The sequence below is a fragment of the Ctenopharyngodon idella genome, chromosome 3 (genome assembly GCF_019924925.1).
Source record: "Ctenopharyngodon idella isolate HZGC_01 chromosome 3, HZGC01, whole genome shotgun sequence".
Lineage (NCBI taxonomy): Eukaryota > Metazoa > Chordata > Actinopteri > Cypriniformes > Xenocyprididae > Ctenopharyngodon > Ctenopharyngodon idella.
The window spans coordinates 8,047,675-8,070,146 of NC_067222.1; the positions used below are offsets into that span (position 1 = coordinate 8,047,675).

General features: G+C 36.5%; 3 protein-coding genes across 5 annotated transcripts; 2 read left to right on the top strand and 1 right to left on the bottom strand.

The window, feature by feature from the left end:
• LOC127509965 (protein Tob2) lies at nt 1–5,509 on the bottom strand. The gene is made up of 2 exons (XM_051889387.1): nt 5,295–5,509; nt 1–3,205 (listed from the first exon to the last, which is right to left on the bottom strand). Exon 2 carries the CDS (start codon nt 2,896–2,898, stop codon nt 1,738–1,740), a length of 1,161 nt encoding a protein of 386 aa, XP_051745347.1. The 5' UTR covers nt 2,899–3,205; nt 5,295–5,509; the 3' UTR covers nt 1–1,737.
• Nucleotides 5,510–7,562: 2,053 nt separating this feature from the next.
• On the top strand, nt 7,563–13,063 carry polr3h (polymerase (RNA) III (DNA directed) polypeptide H). Of its 2 annotated transcripts, none has more exons than XM_051889550.1 (7): nt 7,563–7,742; nt 7,846–8,019; nt 10,070–10,166; nt 10,245–10,331; nt 11,330–11,393; nt 11,544–11,784; nt 12,653–13,063. In XM_051889550.1, exons 2-7 carry the CDS (start codon nt 7,909–7,911, stop codon nt 12,701–12,703), a joined length of 651 nt encoding a protein of 216 aa, XP_051745510.1. In that variant the 5' UTR covers nt 7,563–7,742; nt 7,846–7,908; the 3' UTR covers nt 12,704–13,063. The 2 variants fall into 2 exon arrangements, with proteins under 2 accessions (XP_051745510.1, XP_051745511.1); XM_051889551.1 differs by having other exon boundaries at nt 7,567–7,742; nt 7,849–8,019.
• A 139-nt stretch (nt 13,064–13,202) lies between these two features.
• On the top strand, nt 13,203–22,450 carry csdc2b (cold shock domain containing C2, RNA binding b). 2 transcript variants are annotated; one of them, XM_051889566.1, is made up of 4 exons: nt 13,203–13,397; nt 15,156–15,382; nt 17,479–17,601; nt 19,072–22,450. In XM_051889566.1, the coding sequence occupies exons 2-4, from the start codon at nt 15,204–15,206 to the stop codon at nt 19,232–19,234; spliced, it is 465 nt and encodes a 154-aa protein (XP_051745526.1). In that variant the 5' UTR covers nt 13,203–13,397; nt 15,156–15,203; the 3' UTR covers nt 19,235–22,450. The 2 variants fall into 2 exon arrangements, with proteins under 2 accessions (XP_051745526.1, XP_051745525.1); XM_051889565.1 differs by having other exon boundaries at nt 13,209–13,397; nt 15,153–15,382.
• Nucleotides 22,451–22,472: the final 22 nt, after the last annotated feature.

Sequence of the window (22,472 nt, forward strand, 5' to 3'; positions counted from 1 at the left end):
CACTTTGTTAAACATTTTATTAGTCATTTCATCTTGCATATATTTATATTTATATAGTTATTTCTGTAAAAATAACTTCAGCACGTAAGAAACTAAACAAAAGATCTCAAACATAAGAAATATATACATATTCATGTCATCATCGTATATATCTCTTAATTTGCTTTATAAATGCCATAGAGAACTCTTTTGAAAAAACACAAAAAAATATAGAAAAATTGTAAATAAATTACAAACAAATGTAAAAATACACCCAGTCATAGCATTTATAGAGAAATCTAAACCCCACCCACCCCAAATGAAATCAATGGAACGATTGAAATATTTGAAGCTGACGTTCACATTTCAATGTCGGGGAGGGATGTCACAAGAGGGTCAGGACGTACATACAGTCTCACCCAAACCCCTCCATTTTTTAATACAATCTTTAAACTACATTACCAAGCTATAGTTCACACATAATTGGCATTAAAGGGCAAGTAAAGGACCTTTAGCATCTAGCATATAGAGTTCATCATGAGGCATTACGGGAGTTTCCAAAGGCCCGATGCGTAAAGTGCAACGCGCCAGGATGGGATGGAACGCTGAGGGGGAAGTGATGTCATAAAAGGAAGCCGTCATAAGGCTCCTACCTTCAAGAAGATTCTAGAACACCAGCCTCCATCCTAGCACAATAAAACGGTTAACAAAACACAGCCACTGCAGTCAGAATATATGAGGTAACATTCAGAGTCCTAGAGCGGAGAAAACAAAGTGCAATTTTCACGGTATTATCTCTTCTGAACCACGATTTATGACTTCTGGAACACATAAGAATAACAGTGCGTTAAATTCAACATGCTGGAAAGCTAATCTGAGGATCTCTGCACCAATGACCTTTTATCTCGTGCCCCATCCCTTCAAAGACATACAGCAGTTTATCAAAACCTCCTCTGCTCCTAAACCGTTACCTTCACGCACTTCTGACCGAGAACCAAGAGCGAAACCAATCAGACCTGCACAACAACCCTCCAAATCATTCTGCCTGTTCTTCTGTGTCTGAACTTACGAGATCTTCGAGAATGTGCATCATTCCTCAATCTGACTCTTGACGGCACTAGAAAAGGGTTCAAACACTGGCTGGTTTCATCAGGATTTGGCTTGATGCGTTCAAACTGAAAAGGAGAATCCTAAAGTTGAGCCAACATACAGAATGTGCTAGTCATGTGCTCAAGACGCACATCAGTTCAGAGAACATGTCATAAAATTACCATAAATCCTCAATTATGACCACTGAGGTGCGACCAAACATGGCCGTTATCTCCAGAGAGTCTTATTTCTGAACATAAACACCATCCCAAATATCCCTTTTTAGCATCTAGAATCTTTCATAAGAATATTAGCTTTTTTCCCCAGAATCAATTTTAAAAAGTAACATTAATCACAGCAGAAATCATCAGATTATGTAGACAAACATTTGGGACACCATAATCAAGTGACTTATTACTGAAAAACAACAAATGCAAAAACACCTGTGCAACAGGAGGATGGTTACTCCAACTAATAATAAAACATCATGAAACAAGAAACAAATGGATGGTAAAGTAACAATCACAAGTAATACTCAATTAGTAGTCATAATACTCTTGATTTGTCATGGTGGTAGTAACAATTCATGAAGGAGAAAACAAAAAAAAAAAAAACAAAGGAAAGTCAAGGAAAGTCTTTCAGCATTGGGATCTCTTCAGCTCTGAGACTTTAGTTGGCCAACACCACGGGTTGAAAGGCCTGGCCAGAGTACTGCAGGTTGTATCCAAGTCCTTCCACAAATGGAGGTTTATCCATGAAGGAAATGCCACTGTTGCCCCCAATGATTCCCACAGCCTGACCTGGCGGGGGGCTGGAGAATGGATCGAAGGAAGCATGTGGGTGCGGAGCCTGGAACGGGGTCACTGGCGCAACTTCTGCATCGAAGTAGACCGGCCTCTGGGAAACAGGAAACACAAACTCTTTGGCATTAGGAGACAGTTGGCTTGGGATGGGTCCAGCCAGAGAGTGCATGGAGAGGGAAAGGGGTTTGTGCTTGACCAGCCCTGGTGGGGAGATGGTGTTGGGCGAGTGGGTGATCATCCTCTGCTGGGGAGCCACGTTGACACCAGAACCGGAGGAAACTCCAGGGTTCCCACACTTCTTCATCTTTGTGGAGCCAAATTTGGTGGCGGCGAAGCTGGCTGTGGTGAAGGTGATTGGCTGAGGTGTGGGCCGGGAGCTGGGCGGAGGGTAAATGAGGCTGGCGCTTGGCGGCGACGGGGTGGAGGTGTTGGAGGAATGAGTGCTGGGGTTGGTGGGAGTGCTGGGAGCGGCATAACTGAACAGCCCTGGGCAAGATGAGGTAGAAAGTGGGGTCGGCGAACTGGAGAGCGATGGTAGCATGACCGGCGACACCTGGCCACCGATGGGAACAAACACCTGAGCTTCTGGGTTAAAGCCCAGATTCTTGACTTCCTCAAACTCCATGTCTCCTTTGAGCATGATGTCGGACCTCTCAGCGTCGCCACCTAAACTTGCTGGATTCTCCATGTAGAGGACTTTCACTGCACCCTTTTCCCCAATCTGGTAGGACACTTCGTAAGGGTCAATCCAAATGCTGAGCTCAGGGGGAACATTGGCTCGGACCTCCTCTGTGTCCAGACCACTTCTCCTGGCTGCCAGCTCCACCACGGGGTCCCTGGGAGCCCCCAGATGGAGGCAGCGGAAGGCTGAACCACGTAAAGGAGCCTCGGGGTACCAGTGACCTTCGAAACGGGACACCAGGATACGCTCCAACTCCTCGCCAAACAGATCAGCCCTGCGGCGCGGGAGCTTGTTGTACAAATACGACACGATAAAGTTCAACGCAACCTTCACCTCCAGATGCATGATGAATTTGACTATTTCTTGGAAGTTCTTTTGGTGATACAGGGACCTACGGCAGTCTTATCATCTCTTGCAAATATTAGGGTGAAAGTCTTTAGTCTTAGCCTTAAATGTCAATTTAAAAGCAAGGGCCTCTGATTTAGGATCGTTGCTCAGAAATTGCTTAAAAGTGATTGTCAGAGACCATTTGATTTTTTTTTTTTTTAAAATCTTCACCCTGAAGTTCCTCTGAACAGACCAGTTGCCAGAATCAGTGCTGACGTACAAAGACTGGACAGCCACTCTCCAATATCCAGTTTCTTCAAAGCCTCTGGAAAGAGGAAAGACAAAGATAGAGCAGTTAAAGAATTGTAAATACACAATTCATTGACTGTCAGTGTGCAATGTGTGTTTGTTTCAGCAGATGCTGAGGCCAAGGTACCAATCCATGATTATCTTCATGAAATCCCTCATCTGTCCCATTGGCTAAAGCACTTAGGATTACATGTGCTAAGAGAGGAAAATTTCAACACCAAATGCACTCGGCCCACTCACACTAGCTCAAGTGTAGCTTTAATTCCCTTTTAACCATAAAAGGAAATTTAAAGTGCCAATAGTAAAAAAGAACAAGACACTTCTGAGCATGCCAGGGTTTACGCTCTTCAGAAAGTAACTAACCAAACATTTATAGCTTATAGTTTACCTGCACATGAAACTGAGATGGGAGAAAGCATTTTTTTTTTTTTAAATGAGACCTTTAAAAAAAGCAATCATTCATCTAATGATGTAACATGCACTTTCTGTAATAGACTATATTATGATTAACTAAAGATCAAATTTTCCACTTCAAGACTTAAATCTAAGGGGAATCCTTAGAAAGTGCCGTTAAAATGGTGCTGTTGAAGGCACGTTTAAAAAACTACACCTCCCGGCATGCACCACGCAATAGCGTTTGACATCATCACCACGCGTGTAAATGTTGATGTGACGCCTCCGCATTTTCAAAACACTGATAAGCTCCGTTAAATCCCTTACATTAAACGCGCTGCGATCGTTATATTTATAAAGAAGTCGAATCCGCGATGAATTTCAACACATGTGAGGACAGTCACTGCCGGTAAATGTAACGAAACGCATAGGATTATTCATAAAAGAGACGCGTATGCGCGCTCATACAGAGACAGATCAATAAATCATAAATAGCCTACAATTATTCCCATTTCTTCGCATACAGCCATTAACAAATTTAAAACGCGTTTTAGACCTATGGACAAAGAGGAAAAAAAACTGATTTGACAATTTACATGTGCAATTATCTTATTCACAGCCTAATAATACCAATTGTAACGTTTACAAATAAAATATCTTGGCTCGATATTCTTTGCGGTCATTTAATTAATGTGTTGATATTAATAATTGTATGATAAACTAAACGAGTCACGTATCGGTTTTAAAAACCCATATCATGCATTCAATGTCACTCAATGTCAAAGTTTTGATCAAATGCCATAACTGCATAGGCTTCTGAGAGAAAAGATGTTTCCATAAGACTGGTTGATTGTTTACATTCCCCAAAGCGCCATGAGATACAAAACACATCCAGCAGATTCACATTATCAACCTAAACTACAATCACATCAGCACACAAAAAGTCTCATTAATCTCTTGACTTTAACTTCTATTGTTATTGTTATTTGTACTCTAGGAAACACACGACGGGATTCAAACACTGAACTACACATTCAAACACAATGATGATAGTGTTACATAAAAGAAACATGACTAAAGCAGCACACACTGTTCTGATGGGATGCTCGCTGTGTGTGTGTGTTGGGGGTTCCCTTGAAGAGTGTTTTCCAACACATGCAACATGAAAACTGAATTATCTAACTCTAAGAGAAACCTAATTCACATCTGCAAATCCTGGGAATTACGATTCACGTGAATTGGGAAAACAGTGCAACAAAAACTATTACAGAACAACATGTTCCCTGAAGTTAGTTAGTTACTTCTGACAGTCAGACATGAAATGAGCTTATAAATGTACAGCAGATCTGTTACACACTCACAGCAGATAGCTAAATAATCAGCTTTTGCAAACCTTTGGCCTGTTTTAGTCCTCTCAGCACACCATTAAAGCCAAGGACATCTGTGCAAACACACATTCATCTTGAATTAAATGCCAACACAATAGAGTTGCACGCAAATGCCTCAAATTAGGCCTATCAATTAGTAGGCTATTTCATTATTGTACCTTTAGATTTGTTTCCTCTCAACAGTCTAAAATGGACGTCAACTCATCAGTCATTCAAAAGAAAAACAAAGATTAGCTATGAATGTTAGCTATGAACACGAAGTCAAGCACAAACACATTCTGCTGTTATTCTTGATAATTTAAATATTATAAATCAAGTACTTACTGATTCAAAGCTTGTGTTTCTATCCTGCGTTTATGATTTCCATTGATTACATAATTATCAACAACTATGCGCTGAAGAAATCCTTCACAGAGAACCGCTGCGTTATGTTGCGTTTGACTGAAACGCACTTTTATTGTGATTTTATTTAATTTTATGTTTATTCATGGCGTGACGTCTCCCCTCTCCCGCACGCGCCAGTGGAAACTTCACTGTTTGACAACCTCGTGCATTTATATCGCAGCGCACGCGCGCGCTCCGCCCTCCGCTGTGGCGTGTTTTCAGCTGGAACTACTTTCTGATTAGATCTGCGCGCAGTAATAATATTATTATCCTGCAACATGTAACTATAACTTTTAATGACAATATTTCAGGACACTATGAATCTGACTCTACTAAAGTATTATGCTTTGTTATAATTATCTACTTATATCCACAAGTTCACCAACATCAAACCTATTTTTCTTGTATTTTTAAAAGATTTATTTTAAAACCATTTAATCTTCAGCAAATAAGAAAGCAAAAAGAGCGTTTGTAATGCGTTTTATTTGTATACTCTAGCCTAACTGATGTATAAATTAATTTCTTACCCTCGTGTTCTTTTGTTGTTGTTATCTTTCTTATTGTTCTTTTCCTGTCGTCAGCAAATTATTAACTTTTTTCTTTGCATTCTTTTAACATTGCTTTTATTGCTGTTACATTTTGTGTAGTAGTGTGTGCACAATAATTCAACCCACCCGGATGGATAAGTGGTCATAATTTTTATAAAATTCTCTAAAGTCATGAAACTTTAAAAAACACGTTTAAACAATTCATAATTTTGTCGATTTAACACTTTAGTTTGTCTCAGAGATATTCCTGTTTCATGGCTATTTCCCTTAGTCTCTAATTAATTTGGCGAAATAATGTTTCCATATGTGAGGCTGTGCTGCGGAAGGCTAAAAATAAAAGATGTCATAGCAACAATGTAGGTATTGGCTGGGAAGCGCGAGGCGCGGCTGTCCATTGGTCGAGAGCAGCGTCCACTCATTAGGGGGCGTGTTGACGTTTGCGTCAGCGTGTACAACGTGCATGATGGGAATTGGAGTTTCCAAAGTACAAAACAAAGCAATAAGGCTACATGTTATTGCAAAGTCATTACATAAATTTTAAAAAGGTCAAAAACTCACACATAATTAAGGGCTTAAGTAAACTATCTTGTCTTGTTTGTTCACTAGCTACATACTCCGACTCTCGATGTCTCATAATACAGACAGTTTGAAGAATTATTTTGGTCAAAATGTTAACATGCTTACCAAAATATAGTATTTGTTGTAAAACTGACACTTTAATTGCTGGTGCTCCACTGAACCAAGCGTCTAAACATTTACACCGTCTCTGATATATTTCTGACAGAATAAACTGATAATAAACATGTTTTGCACCTCTACTGATGCAAAATATACTACATTGTTGATGAATCGTGGGCCTTTTAGAACAAACACTGAACAGAATGTTTCAGAAAGAGCTGCTGCACAAACACTGGTATGATCATTTAAAAAGTCTGCAGATGTCTGCTGCAGATTCATAAAAGTGAAAATCAGATAGCCTATGTAAACATAAGAATTAGCCAAAAGGACATTTAAAGGGATAGTTCACCCAAAAATGAAAATTCTGGCATCATTTACTCACCCTCAAATTGTTCTAAACCTGTATAAATTTCTTTGTTCTGCTGAACACAAAAGAAGATATTTTGAAAAATGTCACCGGTAACAAAACGACTTCCATAGTATTTTTGGGGTCCATCAACTTTTAGGTTACAGATATTCTTCAAAATATGCGTTCAGGTTTGGAACAACTTGAGGGCGTGTAGGATAAATGATGACAGAATTTTCATTTGTGGGCGAACGATCCCTTAAAATCAGTCACAATGTTGCAACTAGGATGGAAATCTCTGAAAAAAAAAAAAAAAAATATATATATATATATATATATATATATATATATATATAGCCTATATATGTTTTTTTAACTCACTTGACAGATGTTTATGACACATGATTTTAATATCTGACAAATGTTAAAGAAAAAATTACTACCATTAAAACAAAAAACTGACAAAGTTAAAATAAAATTCTGAAATGAACTAGCGTATTGTTTTCTTAAGTATTACAGCAGTCTTAAAGGCAATTTAAAGAAGTCCTTTAAAGAATTCAAATTGCCTATGCATCAACATATTTTTTGAAAATAAAAAGTTTTGTTTTTTTCTTCACAGAATGTGGTCACGTGACATCAGTGCCGTAAAGCGTCAGCCGCTGTCGTGATTCAGCACATGTGTAGCTGTTGTCATGCTGTGCGCTCAAATCATGAGTGTTTATACATTATTTAATGGTGTAAATGTGTAAACCGGAGCAGCTGGATAACATCTGTCTGCACACGCTCGGGCTGCCGAATCTTCAGGAGGACTGAGAGGTAAACTGACAGAAAAAGTACAGCAGAATATCACATGCAGAGAGTGACAGGTTCATAAACTAATAGATGTTTATGTGTCACTCACACTGCTGTTTGGGTCCAGCAGCTCCTCGCGGGTCGTTCAGTCCGTGTTCAGAGTTCGGTTCGGGTCTGGTTGGTGTCGAGGATGTTCGTGCTGGTGGAGATGGTGGACACGGTCCGGATTCCTCCGTGGAGTTTCCACCGGCAGCTGAACGACGCGATCGCCGAAGAGCTCAACAAGAAACTCGCCAACAAGGTGAAGTCATCAGACATGTTTGTCTGTCATTATTGGTACTTTCTTAAAAACAAATGCTTCATGAATATTTAGTACTGGGTAGTATCTGATTAACATAATCAGATTCCCAAAAATCATACTTGTAATTAGATAATATTGTTTTAAAATATTCTTAATCAAAATACAGATATTATTACTTAATTTTCACAAAGTGGCAGTAAATAATTCATTGATTCTCACTGATTCTTCTTTTAAATGGTCCTTTCTAAAGCTGTCTATTGCTTATTTATGTTCAGAAAGTCTTCCAATTTTGTGGAATTACACAAGTCGGAGGCCACACAGCAACTAATAAAATATTTCATAATTTTGTGTTTATTTAGATTGTTTTAAAATTAAAAAAATTTTTATGGTTTAATTATTACCTTTTCATCAACATATGATGAAACCAGGAATGTAATGTTTTCAAAATAATTTTATTTCTTTGTATATTTATATCAATATAGCACAAAATGATAAATGAAACAAAAAGTAGTCGGATTATATTATCTAAAATGTGTAGTGTGTGTAAATATATATCAAAGTTCAAAGCTTTAAAAACACTATAAACACATGTATATGTTTATAGTGTTTTTAATCACATTTGTGTAATTTATAAGAGTGCTGAAAGCTTTAATTTTCAGTAATTTCTCTATTTTAGGTTGTCACTGATCCAGACTTTTCCTCAATAGTAAATTTGTAAAGAGAAATAAATAAATAAACAGGGAAACTTCTGCTTTGCACTTACAATTTTAAATAATGTGGTATCATTATCATCAAATTACCAATTAAATAACAAGACAGTACGTAAAATAAACAACATACAACTACAATAAGAAGAAAACTAGACAGATTAATTTGTGTTGAATCTCATTTTTTATAATAGAATTGTCCCCATACTGCAGACATGCCAAGCTTTTTAAAGCTTAAGATTAACAGTACTTGAAGTATTTTAGAATTATAATTCAATATTTTTTTTTATTTTTATAAATTTACTGCTAGATAACTTGTTGTTTTGGCAAGTGCAAAACTTGCCCAGTGTCATTATGAACAATATGAAAATGCCCTTGATCAGATCTTTATGTCGTAAATGTTTTCTCACTCAGTATTGTTTTTATTAATTTTTATATGAACAACAATAAAAAAGCCAGACGACACATCAAATGACATAAGTACAGCAAAAATATGCCAAAATTATTCAGTTCCACCACCATGTAAATAGACCTATAGACCCTTGGAAAATGTATTAAAGGAGTTAAAAACTCCTGTATTAAAGGAGTTAAAAACTCCTGTATTAAAGGAGTTGAAAACCAAGTTTTTAATGTTGTTCATATGAGTATTTTCTCTTTAAAACTGCAGTAAACCAAAGACAGCCTCAAACCTGCGGTTTGAAATCGCTGGTGTTTCTGACGTCACAAACTACCTTGTAACCAATCAAGTCAACGTGCCGGCGGGATTTAGCATATCATTAACTGACCGTGCAGGAGTCTGTTAGAAGGCAGCTGTCTGACTCGTGAATATGAACATGGTTTGTGTAACATTATCAACACATTATTAGCTGTTTGACAACATAGTCAAGCAAAAGACTAATCATATTAATTACAGTCATGTGTTCGATGTTGTAAAAAGCGATACCATTGTGCAGCGTTTACCTCAGTAAGTTAACCGAGTCGATCTCGTCTGAGCTTGTGCGAGTGAGTGGAGGCGGGGCTAATTATCATATTCATAGATCCTTGTATATTAAATGAGGCAAGGGTGTGGAGTTACATTCAAGCTATTTTAAGGCATTAAGAATTTTTTTTCACAAGTAAAAAACGTTTAAATATGTAATTTTGGTGATTAAAGATGATTTTTTTAAAGGAAAATTATTGACTACAGGGGGACTTTAAAGATATAAATAAATATTTTACCATTAAACATAGTTGTTAATAATTTTCCTGCGCTCAGGGGAATCACAATCATTATTAAATACATCGACCTCTTATATAAACATCCAGTTTTCCATGAACCCGTCTAACTCCTCATGTGTCTGCAGGTGGTGTATAACGTGGGTTTGTGCATCTGTCTGTATGACATCACTAAACTGGAGGATTCCTACATCTTTCCTGGAGATGGAGCGTCTCATACTAAAGGTACAAGAGTCACTGTTACTCACTGCGTTCAGACAGACGAGCAAAACCTCTCATCCTCTCTCTCTCTCTCTTCTGCAGTTCATTTTCGATATGTGGTTTTCCACCCGTTCCTGGATGCCATTCTGGTGGGAAAGATCAAAGGCTGTAGTGCAGAGGGCGTTCACGGTGAGAGAGGCCACACAAAACACCCATGATGCTTTGCTCTCGTGCTGTTCTTCAGTGGCAAGGGTTATTATACTTAACTAAAACCATTAAAAAATGAAATAAAATATTTTTAAAAATTCTCTGTTTCATTTAGTTTAACATGATATACTAAAATAAACAAAAATATGTAAATACATTTTTTTTTAATAAAAATATTTTAAAAAAGCAAAACTAAAAAAAAAGACAAAACCTTTAACTACAACTAAAATTTTTGAAAAATTTAAAAATTAAAACTAATTTAAAATAAATTAAAATATATATATATATAAAAAACTTTTTTTTATTTCAGCAACTTGATCTACTAAAATAACTAAAAATAAAAATATTTAAATACATTTTTTAAATAAAAATATTTTTAAAAAAGTAAAAACTACTAAAATTGAAAAAAATTACTAAACTTTTAACTAAAACTAAAATTTGTTGAAAATATAAAAATGAAAACTAATTTAAAATTAAATGAATTAAAATAAAATAAATGAAAAGTAATTTAAAATAAAATAAATTAAAATAAACTAATTTCTCAGTTTCATGTAGTCTAACTTGATATACTAAAATAACTAAAAATATAACTATTTAAATACGTTTTTTTAAATAAAAATATTTTTAAAAAGCAAAAAAATAATAAAATTGAAAAAAAATTACTAAACCTTTAACTAAAACTAAAATTTACAGAAAACATAAAAATGAAAACTAATTTAAAACAAAATAAAATAAAAACTAATTTAAAATGCTAAAAAGCTAAAATAACAATGAGCACATTTACATGCACATCATTCATATTCATAGTCAAGCAAGCCTTTATTCCAATAGTTTTGAAGCTTTAGAACTTTGTTGACGGAATAATCGCTTAATTGGAATTTAGAACCTAATTTGAAATGGAAAATTCCAAAATCATTGGAAAATGATTATATGGCCATTATGAGGTAATAATAATCAGTTTATGTGTGTCGATTCCACAGTGAGCCTCGGATTCTTTGATGACATCATAATCCCACCAGAGTCTCTACAGCAACCAGCTAAATTGTATCCTGAATTATCACTTCTAAACTTCATTTAATATTTTAGTATATATTATATACATTTAACCTTATTTAATTTTATATAGCAATATTAATATAAATAGCAAATTACCTGAAATTAGTTGCCCATTATGTTCCTTCACGGTTGCCGTAGCGATGAGGCAGAGCAGGTGTGGGTGTGGGAGTATGAAACGGACGAGGGCACTCATGACCTCTACATGGACCAGGGCGAGGAGATCCGCTTCCGGGTCGTGGACGAGGTCTTCATCGACACGTCGCCCACCGGTCCCAGCACAGAGAAAGAAGCCCCGAGTGCAGCCGGCACAACCAGCACAGCGCCACCTGCAGGCTCGGAGGATGCTGCACCGCAGAAAGAAGCTCCATACACACTCATAGTAAGATTATTATAAATAAAATCTAGTTAGAATGAATTTTAAAACTTTTCCATCCACCATTTTTCTTTGGAAGGCAGGGTTCTCTCAAAGTTATGAACAAACGTTCTTCCATTATTATTAATAGAACGTTTGTTCAAAGTTATCTGGTCTTTAATAATGTTATCAAAAATGTTAGCACAAAAACGCTACTCATGGAGTGTTATTCTGAAACATTTTAGTTGGATGTTCATCTAACGTTTTTAAATGTTACTTGTTTCAGAATGTTCTGAGAACATTCCAAAGTAACATTGTTTGAAAAATGATGAAATTGAACATTCCGTGAATGTTTTCTCTAATTTTCACATAACAAAGAGTAACATTTTGAATGTTCTGAGAACACTCGGAAATAATGTTTTCGTAACTTAATAGGAACGTTAGCAAAACAAGTTGCTCATAATAGACCCTTTTCGCATTTTCTCAGAAGCGGAAGTTGTCATAGTTGGGTAAACTTTTATAGCGGTGAATGAGAGACTTCATTAAATATATTTTTTGTGTTTCCATTTGCACACATAACAAAAGAAAAACTCCACAATAGTGTTTTCATAACTTTCAAAAAAAAAGAAAAAAGTAGAGAGCGATTGATAACGGCAGTCAGGCGCTGTACCTATTAGAAACACCCTCACAGCAGCGTTAACTATTTTTTAAAAATTTTTTGTCATTTCATGCAACGGTAATATAATACTAAGTATAGTGTTATAAATGTACATTTAAAAAAAAAAAAAATGAAAATATAAAAAACGTTGCAGGATTTACGATACTGATGACCGTTAAAACACGTCATCACAGTCTGTGAAAAGGGACCCTTAACGTCTCCTCTTTTCTTTCGCAGGGATCCGTTAGTGAACCAGGTCTGGGTCTTTTGTCCTGGTGGAACAATTAACGGTCTCTTCTTTGATATAAACTGAATCATCAGCCGCAGCTTTTCACAAGACTCATTTAACTACTCCTTCATGATGAACTGAAGCTCTGTGGGCCAATCAGTGAGCAGATGGTGCTGGCCAATAGGAGACACTTAATAAAGAGTCATTTGTAATGATTTAAAATAAAATATTGCGTTGTAATCCTACTGTTGTTTGGAGAATTGCGATATTTTGAGTCAGAGTTTACTTTATATATAAATATAGATGAAGTTTTACAAGAAACAATGTTTTGTTTTGTTTTGTTTTTTGACTCTGAATGGAAGGTTGTTGTTGTTTTTTTTACTACATTAAAATAAAATAAATAAATATTTGGAAAATTGTACAGACTAAAGTATTGGGTATTTATTTAGTATTGTTTTTATTCATCAAGACTGTATCATTCATGTATTGTCAGCTGGCTTCTGTTTACATAATCTCTCGTGACATTATAGTCGGTTCGCTGATGGGAGTGACTCATTTTACCGTGTTCAGCGCGTCATCGGCGGGATTCGGTGATGCAACATCAGTAAACGCGTCGGTTTTCCCGGTAAAAGCGTGTGAACGGGGATCTCCTCCATCACACGAGCTCCTCACTGCGGATTCGCGCGCTCTCTTTCACTTCATCTTATATAACGGCGGTCGACAGGACGGGACAGAAGCATCTGAACTCCAGCTGTAAGTTTCTGCATTAATTCTAGCGCGTTTCTTTCTTTATTTTACCTGTATTTGATCCTGTAGTGTGTGTGCTAGAAATAACTCTACACATCTAAAAACAAATAAAAAGATTAAAGTTAGTGCTTGTATACATTTCCCATCCCATCTTGTCTCCTACGTTTTGTTCAGAACACCGGCCGTGCTTTAAAACTTAGCGCGCTCCCTACCTAGACAGCAGTATTTTCTCAAAATAATCACACATATAACGCCCTCAAAATGCTGTCTAGTAAGTCAGCCGACGAGGTTTCGAGGCACAATCCCTGCCCTCCATCAAGAACATTCTGGAATCGGGTGGCGCTGACTTGAACGAAACCTGGAAAATTAATAACATAATTTAAACGTTCCTTAACGTGAATGTGTCGTTTCTGTTCTGGTCATTTTTCCGCGGAATTTTGGTCAGAATTCCATCGCGTCATATTCTTTTTTTAAGTGATGTCATTGCGAATTTGGTCCAGTTTTAGCCAAAAACAGGACCGTGATTGTGGATCTTATGTAGTGTAGTCTACTAGGATGTTTCTTGCGCTGTCACTGTATGAGGAATTTAATAGTACGTGATGACGCTAAAGTCGCGTGTTGCATAATAACAGTAGAACCAGCAGCTCTGACGTCACGAGGCCAGATTTCGCGTCACTGCGCGCGAACCATACAGAAACCAAGAAATCATAAATAATGTGAAAACTGATGTACAGTTTCTGATCTCAGTGTGCTTTCCTATAATAATATGTATCTACTACTGCATACTTATTAACCTCAATTTGTGTGCATATGACCTATTTTATGCCGTATAAATAGTGTGTTCACACAGAAATTTCCAATAATAAGAAGTGCACTTCAAATACCCGGATGACTCTTATTTAACCGGAAAAAATATCGGATGACAAGCTGTCTAAATGTCATACACTAGACAATGTAGTAGAACATAGTGCACAGTTTAAGTGCATAGTGTATAGTATGTAATTTAGGACACAACTACTGTATGCTTACTATTATGTTAGTCGTCTACTTATTATTCAATCATAAACTTTTCAAACAGTAGATAGCACTACATTGTTGCATGACCTCATTATATTGCATGTTTAATTCAGTAATCCATCTCAGAAAAAAATATTTATGTTGCGTTTTTGATCCAATTTTATAAAAACTGCAATTATGTAATCAAAATAGACATGTTAAATATAATGTATGATTTTCATTTTTTTTTTTTTTTTTACGCTGGAAATATAAGGTCAAATCAAGCGCATTGCATTGTGGGATACATTATCTAACACTGCACACAATACACATGTAGGCTACTGCAGATATAGTATGGTTTTATGCTATTGTGAACACAGCCTTTTAATGTAGAAGTGATAAATATACACGAGTGATGTGCTGATCTCGGAATGGTTCCTTGTGTTCTTTAAGGCCTCTTTGAACACAATGCAGGGTTTTGTGTGCGAGGAGCTGGGCACGCACCCCTCGTGCCCCGGGCACAAACTGTCTTGCATGTAAACTCAAACACACACACACACACATAGAGCCTTTGTGCAGGACAGAGTAAATGTCAGTGCAAAAGCTGTGTTACTGCACGTCGCTACTCGCAGAAAAATCTGCCACTGCAAATAAAACACAGAGCAAAGTACGCACACAGAGCATTTGTCAATAAATACACTGTTTAACATGTGCGTCACTGGGAAAAGCAGCAGTGGATGTGTGAGTTTAGTGTTTCTCCCACAGCAGGTCGTCTTCTGCAAGCATCTGGAGTACAGAGAGCACACAGACTTGATCATGGCAGAACCGGAGCTGTCGTCCCCCGCGGACCCATCCCTGCGGTCTCCACGCTCAGCGCCACTGTCGCTGTCCTTCCCGTTCCTGCGCGAGGGCAGCCGCGTCTGGGAGAGAGCCGCGCTGCAGCCCGGGGAGTTACCGAGCCCTCTGCCCACCAAACGCACCCGCACGTACTCCGCGTAAGTCAAACACAAACGAGTCACGACCTGAACCCTACGCCTGTTTACATGCTGGACAAACATTGAGCTCGATTAAGGCTGATTTAAACTTCTGCGTCAAGTGTACATAGCTACGGCGTAGGCTGTGTTTTGCACGCGTAGCCTACGGCGTAGCGTGACGTGCACCTCATGAAACATGTAACAACGCGTCAAGGCTTTTGCCTTGATACTCAACATGACCGTGGACACTGCCTACTAGCGGTCTGCATGCATGTCGACGCAGAAGTATAAATAAAAACAGACGCATAGCCTACGCCGCAGAGGCTCCGGCGTAGGTCCGACGCAAATCAGCCTTAACTTGTCAATTCTACACGGACCGCAAGCGCTGTGATTGGTCTGCTAGAACCCTCTCCCTCAGGTTCACACAGAACATGTTTTTTTCCAGATTTTTTACAACCAAATTTTTGGTCGCACATGCGCATTTAAATTTTTTGCAGTAATTAGTTTATCCACAAGGTGGCAACCATGCCTTGGGGGCGTCAATTCACAAGGTAGTCAAAGAAAAACTGCATAAACAGAACAGACCGGAACACATGCAAGCTACAGCGACAATGGAGGCCTACATAGACGAGAGATTGTGGTTAGAAAGTACCCTCATTTGTACAACTCTAGCATGAAAGAATACAAAGATGTTTACATGGGTTGTAACTTGTAGAGGTATTGGAATTTGTCGCAATGCGCATGCGTCAAACGCTTGTGTACTTGTACAAGTTAAGTATACTTTGCAAGGCTGTGCGTTTGACTGCGTGCTAGCGTACATGTAAAAAAAATAAAGACTTTAAGACCTGGGTATACCTCATTTTCCACATTCCGCTCGGTCTCACGAACAGTCTTGTCCACACAGCTTTCAAAGTGAACTCAACTGCCGATGGACGAGTTCAACACATGCACAGTGCAATTGCTTTTCTATACTCTACCAGACGTCAGAGGGCAGCACTGAGTCATGCCATTTACAGGACATTTGCTCGGAAGGATAGAAAAAGAAAAGCAGTGGATTCACCATTGCGTGCAAAGTTTAGAACAAGAACCAAAAAAGATGGAGAAGGCTATGCTGCTTTATTCACTGTTCTTGGAACAGAGTGTTGTTTTGTATCGCTCTTTCCGCACTTTCGTATTGCCACCTAGTGGTCTCTTCTGTCTCAACATTCACCTTGCGCATTCGCTGTTGTATGCGTACCGTCTGCGCGGACACAGAAAAGCCCCGGTTATACTTCATTTTCTGCGTTCCACTCCGTCTCATTCACAGTTGAGTGCACGAGCCTTTCAAAGTATAACAATTACCATGAGCACTATGTAGTGGACTTTTGTTTTCAAGTGCTCAAATCACTCCCACATGCGCCATTGTACGTCCACCGTCTGCGTGGACACAAAAATTGGGCTGTGCGCGGAGTAGCAATTTGGTGGAAAATCCACCAAATTGCTACTCAAAACTAGCCCAATTGCGTTTAGGAGGGGTCCCCTGGTAAAAATCGCATTCCGGGGGGTAAAATCTACTTTTTGGCAGGGTTCCCCCCTGGTAAAATTTGCATTCCAGGGGCTAAATATCATGTTATTTGGGGTTGCTTTAACAATGGAAAAGCAGCACAGTGAAATGCAAAAACATGTTCTGTGCGAATGGACACTTGAATTCAAAATATACATCAGTAAGTTTGTTCCATGCATAGGGATCGAACCCATTACCTTGGTGTTGCAAGTGCCACGCCCTCCAGTTTTTTTTTTTTTCATTTGTGGAAATGGCCTTTCATAGTATTCGGAAAAAAGTGGAACTCAAGGAAAAACTTAAAGAGGTCATATTATGCTCGTTTACAAGTTCATGTTTACATGATTTAATGTAAACAACAACGACCAAAAAAAAAAAAAATGATTTTTTTTCTAAACTTTACATTGTTGCAGCACCTGTTTTTACCATCTGTCTGAACGCTCTGTTTTAGTTTCGGTTTCTTTAATCATAAGAATGATGATGGTACGAATTCATATGAATTTGCCACCGATTCGACAAAACGTAAAATAGCGATGAATTGCCATGAGATTGTTTTGTCGTATCTGTGTGTCCGCAGGACTGTGCGCGCTAACGCGGGTCCTGTCTTTAAAGGCGTGTGTAAAAACTTCTCACGCTCGCAGGGTCACGGCTACATCAGACCGGCTCACGGCGGAGAGGACATCTTCGTTCACATCTCAGAGTGAGTCCGAGTTCACATGTACCTGCTCAGAATGATGCTGTGATCTTCTGAATCAGGTCCACAACACACCTCAAAATCAAGAGTGAAAATACAAGAAATCAGCTTGTATTTTACATGCAGAAAAAACAAATAATAATTATAAAACAATTAATAATAATACTTTTTTAAAATGTAAAATAATAACAACAAAAACAACAATATTAATTTTAAAATTATAATAATATTAGTAATAATTATATTAAGAATTATATAAATATAATATATAATAATAAAACAACAATACAAGAAATATTAAATATATTTTAAACAAATATAAAACAATTATATTAAATTATAAATATTATTTTTATAAAGTATAAATGTAAAGTATACTAAATATGCCTTATATTAATATAAAGTATATTAAAAATATCAACAATAGTAATTATTATAATAATTTATGAAGTGTAACAGTAACAATAACTAATAATTTTTAAATATAATAATAGTAATAAATTATATAAAGATTATATAATATAAAATAATTATATTTAGTAAATAATATTATTATAAAGTGTAATAATATTAATAATTTTATAAAATGTAACAGCAACCGTAACAATAAATTTAATATAATAATTTTATAAAGAATAATATTAAAAATAATAATTAAAAAATATAATATTAGTGAAAAATAATTGTATTAATAATTATATAAAAAACACCAATAAAATAATAATTTTAAAAATATAACTAAATTATATTCTTCTTATTATAAAATAAAATAATAATAATAAAATTATAAAATTAAATAAAAAAAATAAAATTATAATATAAAGTAATTATATTAAGTATATTATATTATTATAAGTGTAATAATGACAATAATTTTATAAAATATACTAATAACAATAATTTTATAAAGTATAACAACTACAGTAACAATAATTTTAAAATATAATAATTTTATAAAGAATAATATTATTAATAATCATTTTAAAATAGTATAATAATAATAATATTAATAATTTTATAAAATACAACAATAATATAAAGCATAATAATAATTGTATTATAAAATACAATAATAATAACAATAATACTTTTTGACAAAAATTTTATTGACTGTGATTTTAGAAAATAGATCTTTAAAATAATGTGAGCAATTCCTGTTTTTTTTTTTTTTTAAGTTATACAATAGCAAAAAAAAAAAAAAAAAAAAAATGCTTATGGTTTTTGTTAAATCTGTTGTAAAATCAGAAAACTTCATATGCCATTATATTTTTAATAAAAATATAACATTTATCAAGAAAAAAAAGTATGTTTCTACATAAAATCTGAAATGTATGTATCACTTAGAGGTAAATGTCATGTTTGTTTGCTGAAATCTGCAAGAATCACTGTAAAACGCTGTCAGACGCAGTAGCTTTAAACCGTCTGTTTTCGTGCTGGTGTGTGTCCGTGTGAGTCACTCATGCGTCTCTCTCACAGTATTGAAGGAGAGTACGTTCCTATGGAGGGGGACGAGGTCACGTACAAGGTCTGTCCCATCCCGCCCAAGAACGTGAAAGTCCAGGCCGTGGAGGTGCTCATCACGCACCTGAAGCCAGGAACCAAACACGAGACTTGGTCGGGCCAGATCATCAGCTCCTAGGACCCGCCCGCAAGAGAGGATTGTTGTGAGAGCAAAGCATCATGGGAGCAAGGCTGTTGAAAGTTGAAGGGTGCAGAGAATGTAACATGAGTTCAGCCGTCTAAAGTAGACGGGCTGCGTTATGAGAAACGCTTAGAAACAGACTCTATATGTAAGTGCACAAATACACAAACTCAATTTCATACGTTTCTGTTGCATTGTTGACGCTCACAGTGCCAATTTACAGTGCTGTTTGAACAGATTCAGGTTTGTTGCCAATGCTTTAGTGTGTTTGTGTACTTGCATAAAGTTTGTTTCTGGTTAAACGAGTTACATGTAGTTGGAGACAGAGAGAGATTGTGAAATGATGGTTGAACATCCTCAAATTGAACTGTGAACGAATCGAACGCATCGATCCAGAGGCACACGTGCTACACTTGTGGCTGGTTTTGGCTCTTATATTTATTTTTGTTTATTTATGCAGTAATTTGTGATAATTCTGTATTAAATTGATGGTAATAGGGCGAAGCTCACAAAACCTTCATCGTCATATTCACCTCAAAATCAAAAGGTTCAGAAATTATGATCTGCATAAAATTGTTTTCAGGACAATTAAACACATTTACCCCCGAATTCTTATTACTGGAATGCAGAAAAACATATATTCTATTTAATCTGTAAAGTATTTAGGGGCCAATCACCGAAGGTGTACCTATTGTAACTCCTCCTAGGCCATTGCTCCGATTTTCACGAACATTTAACCAGATCATCTTCAGGCCATGCCGATAAAAAGTAATGGACATTTAGTCAAACCGTTTTCGAAAAACGTGCACTTGCGAAAATAGACATAAGGCTGTATCTCCTCAACACTTTATGGTATTCAGACCAAACTTGGTCCATGTCATCACAAGCATGACCTGAGTTTACATGCTGCATTTCGGCGCAGTGCCACCTACTGGTCCGGAGATATGAAAAATGGCTGTTTTTGCTTACAACTTCTGAACAGTTTGTCCAAAAAGTGGTCTCGTTAGATTCAGGACATCATGCCGAGTCAAATTATATCCAGTTTTGCCATATTGGCCATTTTGAATTTTGTGCTAAAATGCTGTATTTTATGAACGCATTAGCGTATCATTACGAAACTCGGTATTGGTCATCAGCACGATACCCTGGATGAGCCTGAGAAGTTTCAAGCCAGAGCCCCCTAGTGTTAAATCAAATATTCAAATGCTTATAACTTTGGGTGTGGTTGACTTATTTTCATGGGACTCCTGAATCCTTGTCTAGTCCAATGAAACTAAACATGCTAGGTTTCACATCATGGTTTGTGCAACGTGGTGATTTAGCATTAAAACAACTTTCGCCAATATCTTTGAAACCGTTAGTTTGATCGAGACGAAACCACCATAGGAAATTCAGAAACATAGGTTTTTGGCTAAACAGTAATGGCCAAATGTCAAAATATTGATAGTAAGTGGCAACAAAACGCAAACAAAGTCGGCAGTTGGTCTTTTTTTTATTTTTTTATTTTTTTATGTTCTCATAGATATAAATGTATATAACTCCAAAACAGAATTAGATATTTTCACCAAATTTGACACACACATGTATGGGCTCACTTTGAGGACACATAATAAAAGTGGTGTGATTGTGCCTCTTGGTGGCACTATAATTGATCAAAACACGAAATTGCCATTAACTACAATACAGTATTATGATATAAAATGCTATATTTTATGAATGCATTGGTGTACCATTACTAAACTCAGTATGTGCCATCAGCACCATCCTCTGAAGGTACTCAAAAGGTTTTGAGACAGCACCACCTTGTGGTCAAATGATATAATGAAATTTTTTAAAAATGCTGATAGCTGTTGATTAATTTAACCTATTGTAATCATGACACTTAATAGATTCCTTGGGTCATGCCGAGAACATAGATACCAATGTTGCCATAGTTGGCCAAGCTTGCTGTCCACCATTTTGATTTTCTTTAAAAACCTAGACCGTTAGTCCGATTTTCACCAAATTTGAGTCAGATCACCTTTCAGATAATGCCGGCAAAAAGTTATGGATTTCTTGTCAATAGACAAAACTGTTTTCTTATAGCGCAGCAACAAATTTGAGGCATGATGCAAAAACGACTCTTGAAGCTGTATCTCTGCAATGCTTTGACATGTTGACACCAAACTTTGCATGTTTCATTGTCACCTCACTCTGACCACACCACATCAGTCTGGTCACAGCGCCATCCAATTGGTTGACTGTGATAAACCTTTCAATCATATTTCTAATGACTGTATTTATGATTTTCAGCCAATTTGCCTAAAATCAACTTAAAATGTTGTTACTTTCCTGTTATTGCAGCTAGTCTGATGCTCCCAGCCATGTTGGCATGGCTTATTGTGCTGTTTTTGGCCCCGTAATTGCTGCTTACAGCTATGTTTAAACATTGCAATTGTACTTTTGTTGTACTGACTTTATGGATTTTAATGCATTTTACTGATTTTAATTTAAAATCATTGTTTTACAGTAATAATGAGAATTATCACTGATGTTTTACTTACAGTAGTGAGAATTTAGGGGGGCAAATGTTTCTTTCTCATTAAAGTCGCAATGCAAAAATCGTAATGGTCCTAAAACTAACCTTAATCTTCATTATGCAAAATATTTTCATTTGATTTCAGAGTGAAATACGAGTCGGACATGATCTTGACAGGTTTGGAGCGCTTCGTCCATTAAGCTCTGTTATATATGCTGGAACTGAAGCATCATGGACTAATATTGCACTTGAAACTTGAAACCCCAAATATAAATATACTGCCAAACTGACTTCATCTCCCAGAATTCTCGGGAGTCTTTCAGGGTAAAACAAGCAGCATTTTGTAGACAAGCTGAAGAATAACAGTCGGCTAGCAAAACAGTTTAAAAAAACTTTCACAGCAAAGATCTTGTGTTATTTTTGCTATATGTATGTGACAATGTTTGTGATGAGGTAATGACAGTGATGCACTGTTGCGGTAAATGTTTGGTCACATGATCTGTTGCATGTTCTTGAGTTTGTCTTGTGATTTGATCGTCAGATTTCTATAAGCTTCTAGACCCTCGGTTGGGTTTTAACTGTTGTTTGTTTTTTTAAATGTTTTTATTTTCAGCACTTTTTAGAGCTCAGATCACTGTGGTCGACGTCATTTCTTTGTGAACTTTGACAGACTAATAAAATTAATTTATGATTCACACATTTGTATCTTACTGCAAA